This window comes from Serinus canaria, chromosome 5, assembly GCF_022539315.1.
Source record: "Serinus canaria isolate serCan28SL12 chromosome 5, serCan2020, whole genome shotgun sequence".
NCBI lineage: Eukaryota > Metazoa > Chordata > Aves > Passeriformes > Fringillidae > Serinus > Serinus canaria.
In genome coordinates, this window is record NC_066319.1 from 9,430,169 (window position 1) to 9,439,842 (window position 9,674).

Genomic DNA, 9,674 nt, shown 5'->3' on the forward strand with positions numbered 1-9,674 from the left:
GCCCCTTCTCTCTCTCCTCTCATTGGCCCGTGAGCGCATGGGAGCGCCCGCCTCGAAGCTCGCCATTGGCCGGCGCTGAGAGTCCCCCCCCCCCGGCAGTGAGCGGGGCGGAGGGAAGATGGCGGTGGTGGCGCCGCTGCTGGCGCTGCTGTGGGGGCTGCCCGGGCTCTGCCGATGGCTCGCCCAGCCCTACTACCCGCTCTCCGCGCTGCTCGCCGCCGCTTTCCTGCTCGTGCGCAAGGTCCCGCCGCTCTGCCGGGGGCTGCCCTCGCAGCGGGAGGATGGTAACCCGTGTGACTTTGACTGGGTGAGGCGGCGCGGCCTGTCCCCGGGCCTCTCCCTGCATCCCTGGGCTGTCCCCGGCCCTGTCCCCACACCCCCGGCCCTGGCTTGGCTTCCCTCCTGCTCACAGCACCCCAGTCTGTCTGAGAGAGGAGATGCCCGGTAGCCCCTGGCGTTGCTCTGCGGTGTTTCCCTACAGCCGAGAGCCCCCCAGGCACTGGTCGAGCCCATGGCCCCAGGGCAGCCCCTCTGCTCGCTGGTCTCCTCCGGAAGGGGTGGTGGCTCTGGGCTCTGGAAGGGCCTTGGGACCTTTAGGGCCTGGCATGGCCACAGGTCCCTGTGCCAGGCCAGGCCAGCATGGCTCCAAGGTGTCCTGGGCACTTCCAGCTCATGCTGTCCCTTCTCTGTGCCAGAGGGAGGTGGAGATCCTCATGTTTCTCAGCGCCATTGTCATGATGAAGAACCGGCGCTCCAGTGAGTCTGGGGGATCTGAGGGGCTGGGGCTGCTTGTGGGGTCTCCTCCAAGGAGCTCAGTGGGGTGGTGTCTGGAGCACCAGATCCAGCCCTCCCTAATGTTACCCCCAGCCTTCTGGGGGGGTATCTGGCCCCATCCCTTATTCCTGTCTCCACGTCACAGTCACCGTGGAGCAGCACATCGGGAATATCTTCATGTTCAGCAAAGTGGCCAATGCTATCCTGTTCTTCCGTCTTGACATCCGCATGGGGTTGCTCTACCTCACGCTCTGCATAGGTGAGCCTGCATGTCTTCCTGCCCTAGATCTGCCTTGTCCTGGCTCCCCCTCGCTGCTCTGGGCTGGAAGAGCTCTGTCCCAGGCCTAGCCTGGCCCTCCTGGCACTGGGGGGCTCAGGAATGACTGCTGTCATTCCAGTGTTCCTGATGACCTGCAAGCCACCCCTTTACATGGGCCCTGAGTACATCAAGTACTTCAGTGACAAGACCATCGATGTGAGTATCTCCCCAGCCCTGGGGCTTTTGGGGGGCTCTGCCAACCCCCCCCTAAGCCCATGCCTCTGTGGCAGGAGGAGCTGGAGAGGGACAAGCGGGTGACATGGATTGTTGAGTTCTTTGCCAACTGGTCCAGTGAGTGCCAGTCCTTTGCCCCCATCTTCGCCGACCTCTCTCTCAAGTGAGTGGCACCCACTGGAATCTTGGTGGGTAATGGGGCCTGTGGTCCCTCCCCTGCATCCCTCATAGCCATGTGTTCCCATCCTGCCCAGGTACAACTGCTCAGGACTCCAGTTTGGGAAGGTGGATGTTGGCCGGTACACGGACGTGAGCACCAGGTGTGGGGAGTGCAGCGTGGGCAAGCTGGGCTTGCTCTGGGGCGGTCCCTGTGTCCCTCCAGCCCCCTCAGGCTGCCCGAGGGTCACTGCTGGCTTGTCCTCACACAGGTACAAGGTCAGCACCTCGCCTCTCACCAAGCAGCTGCCCACCCTCATCCTCTTCCAGGGCGGGACAGAGATCATGCGGCGACCGCAGATTGACAAGAAGGGCCGGGCTGTCTCCTGGACCTTCTCTGAGGTGCGTGGGACCCTCCAGCCCTCTGTTCCCCTGCCCAGCCTGTGTCTGGGAAGAAGGGAGGAGGAGCACGAGGTCTCAGTGGTGCTCATGCTGCCTCTTGGCCACAGGAGAATGTGATCCGGGAGTTCAACCTCAACGAGCTCTACCAGAAGGCCAAGAAGCAGTCGAAGCCGCGGGAGGAGGGGCCTGAGGAGCCCCCAGCCGTGCCAGTGGCTGCTCCTCAGGAGACCAAGAAGGACAAGTAGAAGCTACCCTGTACTGTCGCTCATCACTATGTCACCATCAGCCTGGTGGCAGCGGCCCCGCGGGCCTGCCCAGCCCTGTCCGGAGACGCTCTCCGTGGGGACTTGTCCCGGCTGAGCCCCGGGAAAGCAGCGGTGCCCCCCGGCCCCGTGCGGGCAGGGCGGTAGGAGGGGTCCCGCCTCGGTTAACGCTCGCTCTCATCCATCGCTGACAATAAACGGTCCATGCCGTGCCTGTGTTCCGTGTCCGTGTCCGTGTCCGTGTCACCGGTCCCGGGCCGCGTACGGGGGCCGGGCCCCTGCGGAGCCCACGCGCCCTGATTGGCTGGGGCGGCGCAGGCGGAACCGGAGCCCACCGGGGCCCTTATCAGCCCCGCCTCTTCCGGCTCCGCCCCCCCGGCGGCGCGCGCTCCCGGCACGTGGCCAGCGGCAGGTAGGAGGCGGCGCGGCCGCTGCAGCCCCGCGTCTGCCCCCCCCCCCCCCCCCTTCCCCAGGGCTCCGCTTCCCTGCTCCCCCCAGCCGCACACCGCGCCGCCGTCCCTGTGGAGCCGCTTCCCGCCCTCCACAGCAGGATCCCGGCGAGTCCCTCATTTCCCCAATGGCGCATCTCTGGGGACTGGCCCTTCCTGGCCCTCTCCCACAGCAGTGTCCCCACAGGGACCCAGCTTTCACTCCCCTGACAGCGGGGTACCTGAGATCCCTTCTCACCCCAGAGCGGCATTCCTGGAGCCCCCTTCCTGCTCCGGCGTAGGCTCCACCGCCTCGGCTCTCCCAGGATGGCTCCCCGCGGGAGGAAGCGCGGAGCCCAGCAGCCGGCGGCGGCCGAGGCACCGGAGACGGCGGGAGCTCCGCAGAAGCGGGCGCGGGCCCAGGCCCAAGACGAGGGCAGCCCCGGGGAAATCGGCCCCCGTGTGGTCATCGAGCACTGGTGAGCAGCCGAGGTGCCGAGGGTGGTGCGAGGCCCTTGGGTGCCCCCCGGGTCGCTGACCGCCTCTCCCCACAGCAAGAGCTGACGCGTGTTCGGGCGCAACGCGGCGGCGGTGAGCGCGGCTCTGCGCGGGGCCATGGCCCACCTGCCCGTGGACATCAACCCCCGCCCGCCGCGGAGGAACAGCTTCGAGGTGTCCCTGGTGAAGGAGGACGGCAGCAGTAAGTGCTGGGCTGGGGGGTGGCGGGAGCTCCTCGGCACCCCTGATCCCATAATCCCCCTTATCTCTGCAGCCGTGGAGCTGTGGAGCGGTATTGGGAAGGGGCCCCCCCGCAAGCTGAAGTTTCCCCAGCCGGAGACCGTGGTGGAAGCCCTGAAGAGCAACTTTCCATAGAGGCATTGGCCAGGTGAGCAGGCATGGACTGGGATGGGATTGGGACGGGACCAACAGGGACCAACTTCCCTCTCTCCACAGCCGAGCCAGGACCGGTGCAGGCGGCATGAGCATCCATGAAGAGGCGAGACCAAGTTGGGGGCACCTGCCAGCCCCAGTCCCGTCCCTGATGCTGCAGCTCTGCCACTGCCAGACCCCTGGCTCCTTCCACACCCCGATGTCCCCCCAATCTCCAATAAAGTTCAGTACTCCACAGCACAGCTCCAGCCCTTTATTCCAACGACACACAGCCCAAGGGGTGCAGGCACTGGTGGGGGGAGAGGCAGAGCCAGCCCCACCTAGGTGAGGACATCTACCTCCTCTTCTGACTCAGATGAGGGACTGGGCCAGAGGCAGACTGTGCCAGGGAGCAGTAACAGCTCCCCTGTCCCCACATCCACCTCCTCCTCCTCCTTGCTGTCACTTCCCAGGGTCCCTGGGGGTGCTGCCTGCTGGGAGCCCTGCGGGGACACAGGGGAGTCCCCACCCTGCTGCATCCCGTTTGCACTGGGGGGCTGCTGGGGTGGGGAGCACTCGCTCACCTGCTCCTGTGCATCCTCATCCGGGGGTGGCTGTGCTTCTGTCACTCCCACATCCCCCACCAGCACTGGTGGAGGCATGGCGGGGGGCTGCACCTCCCGCACCACCTCCCAGCACCCCCAGCGCTCCACCTTCCGCAGCCTCATCCGCCCGATGGGGCTGGGGTGTGCGTGCTCCACAGAGTGTGGCTGCCTCTGGGGGGACACCCCAGAGCTGGCACTGCCAGGCTCAGCTGTGTCAGGTGCCACCACGGGGGGGACTTCCTGAGTGGAATGCAGGCAGGAGCGGTCGAGCTGCCGCTGGGGTCCCAGTCTCACCAGACGTCCTCCCCAGAGCTGCAGTGACTCGAGCTCAGTGACACGGAGGCGGCGGGCAGCTGCCAGCACCTCGTGCACCTCCTCCTGAGTGACCTCCAGCTCGGCAGTGTAGAAGAAGCGCACCAGCTTGCGCAGCACCCCAATCTTCAGCCCTGCCAGCTCCAGCACCACCCTGCAACCCTGGGGGGGCAGCTCCCGGCCCAGTTGCTCCATGAAGAAGGGGCTGCAGACGGAGAGAACACTGCAGTGGGCCACCACTGCCTCACCTGCAAAGCAACAGTGGCTGTTACTGCCCTGCAGCCCTATCTGCTCATGCCAATCTTTCCTACGGGGTTGCAGAGATCCTGCCCGCAGCACCCCAAACGCGCTGGCCCCTCCCTCGGTGATCCTGCCCGCTCACCTTCAGCCCACAGGACCACATCGCAGAAGACGTCGGCTCGCTGCTGCTGCTGGTGGAGGTGCTGAAAGGCCGTGCGCAGCAGGCGGGTGCTGCGGTACAGCAGCTGCGGGGTGGCGGTGGGAGAGCCCATGGCCGTCCTGCAGGGACACACAGCGTCGTGCTGGGGACACGGGGATCAGCGCCTGCCTGCCCTCTTAGGGTTGTCCCAACGGTTTAGGGCTGGGATGTGGAGGGGCCAATGTCTGCAGAGCCCCGTGTGCCCATGCCCGGCCCGGCAGTGCGGAGGAAGAGCCCGCACTGTCCCCGCGCTGTTTGTCCCCGCGCTGTCCCGGTGTCCGCCCCGGCCCCGCCGCCCCGGCCTCCGCGCGTCCGCCAGGGGGCGCCATAGCGGGCGCCATGAGGCCGCCGCAGCCTGAGGCGCCCCCGGCCCGGCCCCGCCGCCCGCCCCGGGCCCGTCGCGTACCTGCCGAGGGGTGCACGGGCCGCCACCGAATCGCCCCGAGGGTGAGTCCCGAGCTCGCGGCGCGAACGCGGGGGGCGGTGACCGGGATCGGGGCCCTGAGCGCCCTCGCTTCGCGCCCGCGGCCTCACGTGGCGCGGCGGCCTCGCCCCACCCATTGTCCCGCCCGCCGCCGGTCGCACCCCGGCAGCCAATGGCGGCGCGGCGGGAACGGCCCGGCCGTGTGGCGGCGGCGGCGGGGAGCGCGCTGGGCGGCACCGGAGGGCACTGGGAGCGGTGCTCGGAGCAGACCCGCCTGCTGTGACCGACCCCTTCCCGCAGCCCTCCCGCAGCCGCGCTGCCCCTGCACTGCCCAGGCGCTGGAGGTACCGCTCGGGTTTTGCCGAGTGATGGCGGCTGCGCTGGGGCAGCCTGGGTGGGGCAGCAGGGGCTGCTCCTCATCCCTCCCTCATCCTCATCGTGCCACGGACACGACAGCCAGGCCAGGGCTGCTTGTGGTCCCTGCAGTGGTGGCACCGGAGAACACGAGGTCGATAATGGGGAAGGTGCTGTGTATCACCTGCTGCGTGGAGCAGCTCTGGGCTCAAGGGCTCAGAACCCCGCCATGCACCTTGGTTTGGATTTTCAGGCTCCACTGTGCCCTCGCCTGTGAGGAGCGGTGTTTTCATGCCCCAAGCTCCTGAAGGAGAGGATTTATGGTACTTTGGAAGCCATCCTTCAAGCAAGCAATGCTGCCCACTTAGTTTGAAAGTATTTTGTCACTTTATAAAGCACCCATTGTACAAACATCTGCGTCAGTCACTCCACATACACGAACAAAGATTATAATCCATCCCCATCGCCTGGAGACAGTGGCTGTTCCTACAAACAACCCAAGTGGGTGGAAGTTTCAGGAGCTGCAGAAGGACAGGAGCCTGAATGTCGCCATGGAATTTAAATCCACAGTCTTCAAATGTGGTCTTGCAGAGGGATTTTCATCTGGTTGGACATGTGAGGGTGTTTTTTCTTCTGTGTTTTTGTAAAATGGACACAAACCAAGGAAGAAAGTGGCTGGTGCCAGGCCTGGGGCAGCGGCCTTTGAGGTCACTGGCAGTCTGTCACTGCCCCCGGGTGGCTTGGAGCCCAGCCCGGAATACCAAGGGATGCAGCAAAACAAGTAATTTCATATCAAAGTGCTATCATATGCTCATAAAAATAGAAGGAAAATAGAGATGTTTCCTCCCCCACCCTTTGCAATCCTTTGGAATTACAATGATCGGAGCTGTCGCCTGGAAAGCCTGACCTCACTGGGAGTGCATGGATCCAGATGCCATGCAGTGCCCTGTGACAGTGAGTGGGACCACAGTGGGACAGGGGGCAGCCACATTCCAGCGAGCAGGGCTGGGGTGCTGGGGTTTTAATGTTTCAGCACTGTCAGGCAAAGCCCCCACTCCACCATACCCCTACAGCTGCAGCACTGCTCCCCCCCAACCAGTGGCCTTGTCTGCCCTTAAAAATTCACTGATACTCGCACTAGCAACTGAGCAACCACTCCCATTGTAGGTACACAAAGGAGGCCTTTTATGAGTGTCATTTTTCCTAGTATCCAAAGCCAAATAATGTAGAGTGGAAAAATCACCAGCAGCCTTTTGTCCTATTGACCCCACTCTCTAAACTCCAATTCTGCTACCAGGTTTTCCTGGAAAAAAGTATGGGATTGCAGTTTTCACTGCAAAACGTGTCAGACCCTGAATCCTTCTGTCCACCTTCAGGTGCTCAGAGGCTGCAGACCTGCAGCACAGCTGGTGTCCTTGGCCCTTGGCTCGGGGCTGGGCGCAACCCTGGGTGACTCAGAGGGTTGGGAATGTCCAGCATTCACTGGGCATCTCCTGGTGGGATTCACTGCAGAGGGGAAGGCAAGGCCTAAACTGTGCTGGCTGTTCAAGCTCCCTCTGCTATTGATAGGAGGAGAGGCGTCCTCACGGTACAAATCTTGTCTTTCCAGTGTCTCCCAAGCCCTCAAATCAGCAGTTTCTGAGCCAGTTTCTGTAAAAGAAAGGAAATTCCCGTCTCAAGTCTCATAGCCAGGATCATTTTCAGCTATGTCAGCCTGTGTTGCAGGGCAGGACCTGCCTCTGAGTCCCTGCTCTGCAGAGGGACCTCGGACCCTCTGCAGCAGCAAAAAGGATGGATGAAGGCAAGATCTGAGGCTGGGAAAGGCACTTGGAAAGGAGAGAGGAAGGAGAGACTGTATTGCAAGGCTGGGAGGGAAGGAGATTTCTGTGCATTCAGTCTCGTGTATGTTTGGGTAAAAGAGGTACTAGGAATTTGACAATCTGAGGGCACAACAGGATGCAGCCAGGCTGAAAGCAGGATGGTCTGTGGGCATGGGAGAGCCCAGCCTAGTGGGAGGCTGGTGGGAAGCAGGGACAACACCAAGCACATGGAAGCTGCACCGGGAAGGTGTCAGGGTGGGCTCTGGGCTTGCTTTGTGGCCTGGCATTTCCAATTGGAGCTAGAAAGCTCCGTCAGGCCCCGCTTCCCTCCTTCTCCCCCTTCAGCCTGTGAGTCGCTTCACCCCCCCCGGTGCCGCACTTCCCCTCGTGCAGGGAGGGACAACAACCTGTCGGGATCCCCATAGGAAAGGGGCTGCGGAAGGGCCTTGTTATCCTGACCTGGAACAATGCAGGCCATCCCCCTGAGCTGCCTGCGTGGACCCGGAGACGGCAGCCTCCCCTTCCTCCTGCCCTCGGTCGCCGAGAACACGGGCCTGCCTTGTAAACAAATTGTCTTGCTCTGTTCCGGTGGCAGCTGCACTTCTGGGCGTTTCATCTGGAAAAGGCATCAGCTGTAGGATGAAAGGGGATGTGCAAGATGTTATTACAAGCAATTACTGTAAAAGAGGGGAGACTTTCCCATGCTAGGAACACATCTCTCTTCTTCCCAGAACGCAGTGGGACAGGCTCCTCTGCCCCAGGAGTTATAGTCAAACAAGAGCGTGATCTGCTGCAGAGTGAGCCGACACTGGAGGATCAGGGTCCAGCCTGCCTTCCAAAGTAAGCATGCGCTGCCGGGTGTTCCAGCTGTCAGGGCAGGGCTGGGGCAGGGCCATTACCTGGATAAACCCTGTGCAGCTCCATCCTGGGGACAGGAGGCACTACCCCAGTATCAGAGCCATGTTTGTAAGAGCACCTTTAGTCTTTGAGGAGGGCAGAGGGAGGGTGTGACTGTGCTGGGACCATGCATGAACCTCCGAGACCCCTCTGCCCCAACTGCCCAGACAGAGGCCTTGAAGGATGTGTCGTTGGTGCTGGGATGGAGGAGCAAGGTGTTTCTGATGCCTTTTCCCTGAGGGAGAGCTGTCCCTTGGGAGGTGTCAGGTGAGCGAGGACTCTTCCTCTCAGAAGGAATTTTGAGAGCACCTCTTCTCCTTCCTTGTTCCTGAGACTCAGGGGATGGACCCACCTTCCTCTTTGTGTGGGCCAAGAGGAAGAGAAGGCAGATGGGGATTATTTCTAATCTAGGAGCTGTTCTCATTCGAGACACAAGGCTGAGAGGGGACCCAGCTTGCTCATTTTGGGTGACAAGAAGGATGAAGGGATGCAGAGAGGTCTCACTCGCCTGTTGTTGAATGGAGAGACCCTCTCCTCTCTGGCAGATGTGGACCAGCTCTCCCTCTGCTGCCAGCTGGTTGGATGGTCTATTTTACAAACCAAACATCAGGGAGGGTTTGGGGGTCCCACACCCAGATCATCGCCCTAGATGTGCCCTTTGTATGCATGAAATCCCATTTCACCTCATTACACTTTTCTGCACCACCTTTGGCAATCCCCACTCAGTTCAGGATCACCTCCCTCACACCTCCATCCTCAGGCTGTTATCACATCCTCCCTGCCTCCCAGTGCATATTTACCCCAGGAATCACCTGTCCCACCCAAAACCGTACCCAGCTCTTTTCCTCTATCATTATCTCACTCAGTTTGGCATTCAGGAGCAGGCAGGGTTCTCCCCGGCGCCTGACCAGGGATGAGGCAGAAAACTTTGGGAGACCTGGACTTCTCCCAAGCGAGCAGCCCAGAACATGCGATGGGGCTGGCCCGGCGTTACTTCCTTGCCTCCCAGGGAAGGGGAACCCTTCCACCATTGAGGATGAGCTGTGGCTGGGACCCCACCAGCATCTGCTCCCTAGAGCCAGAGGGAACCAGTTAACCTCCCGGGTACGTACTGCAGCCCATCCTGCCATGGAATCTTGCTCCTGGGCAAGTTTCACCCTGGAGAGGGTAACCTGTTTTCCCGCCGCTCCAGAGGGATAGGCCGGAGGAGGTTCTACTCTGGGGGTGTCCCAGGGAGCCCGTTGCCGAGCCATGCCGGGGCAGACCCGGACCTTGAGAAGGAGCTGGTCTGCTCCTGGGCGCCACGGCCCCGAGGTAGAGCCCATCTGAGGGGAGATTCCGGTTTGGAAAACATGCACCGCTGGGGCACATTCCACCGGGATGGAGCACGCGGAGAACACACCGTCCTCAGGATAGAGCCCACCGGGACATCCGCCC

At 62.3% G+C, this 9,674-nt stretch overlaps 3 protein-coding genes and 1 long non-coding RNA gene across 7 annotated transcripts; 2 read left to right on the forward strand and 2 right to left on the reverse strand.

Moving 5' to 3' along the window:
- Positions 1-78: 78 nt before the first annotated feature.
- On the forward strand, positions 79-2,306 carry TMX2 (thioredoxin related transmembrane protein 2). 3 transcript variants are annotated; one of them, XM_030239693.2, is made up of 8 exons: positions 81-307; positions 696-756; positions 920-1,033; positions 1,173-1,249; positions 1,324-1,430; positions 1,522-1,587; positions 1,696-1,825; positions 1,933-2,306. In XM_030239693.2, exons 1-8 carry the CDS (start codon positions 119-121, stop codon positions 2,068-2,070), a joined length of 882 nt encoding a protein of 293 aa, XP_030095553.2. In that variant the 5' UTR covers positions 81-118; the 3' UTR covers positions 2,071-2,306. The 3 variants fall into 3 exon arrangements, with proteins under 3 accessions (XP_050830775.1, XP_030095554.2, XP_030095553.2); XM_050974818.1 differs by lacking the exon at positions 1,933-2,306 and having other exon boundaries at positions 79-307; positions 1,522-1,576; positions 1,696-1,824; XM_030239694.2 differs by having other exon boundaries at positions 80-307; positions 1,522-1,825.
- Positions 2,307-2,436: 130 nt separating this feature from the next.
- Positions 2,437-3,644, forward strand: SELENOH (selenoprotein H). The gene is made up of 5 exons (XM_050974819.1): positions 2,437-2,500; positions 2,781-2,995; positions 3,071-3,216; positions 3,289-3,402; positions 3,471-3,644. Exons 2-4 carry the CDS (start codon positions 2,844-2,846, stop codon positions 3,387-3,389), a joined length of 399 nt encoding a protein of 132 aa, XP_050830776.1. The 5' UTR covers positions 2,437-2,500; positions 2,781-2,843; the 3' UTR covers positions 3,390-3,402; positions 3,471-3,644.
- Positions 3,639-5,242, reverse strand: BTBD18 (BTB domain containing 18). The gene is made up of 3 exons (XM_030240374.2): positions 5,149-5,242; positions 4,686-4,822; positions 3,639-4,551 (listed from the first exon to the last, which is right to left on the reverse strand). Exons 2-3 carry the CDS (start codon positions 4,813-4,815, stop codon positions 3,728-3,730), a joined length of 954 nt encoding a protein of 317 aa, XP_030096234.1. The 5' UTR covers positions 4,816-4,822; positions 5,149-5,242; the 3' UTR covers positions 3,639-3,727.
- Positions 5,243-5,479: 237 nt separating this feature from the next.
- On the reverse strand, positions 5,480-9,674 carry LOC108963104 (uncharacterized). Of its 2 annotated transcripts, none has more exons than XR_007777678.1 (3): positions 9,509-9,674; positions 7,800-7,972; positions 5,480-7,170 (listed from the first exon to the last, which is right to left on the reverse strand). It is a non-coding gene; the product is annotated as an uncharacterized LOC108963104 (long non-coding RNA). The 2 variants fall into 2 exon arrangements; XR_003946160.2 differs by having other exon boundaries at positions 9,350-9,674.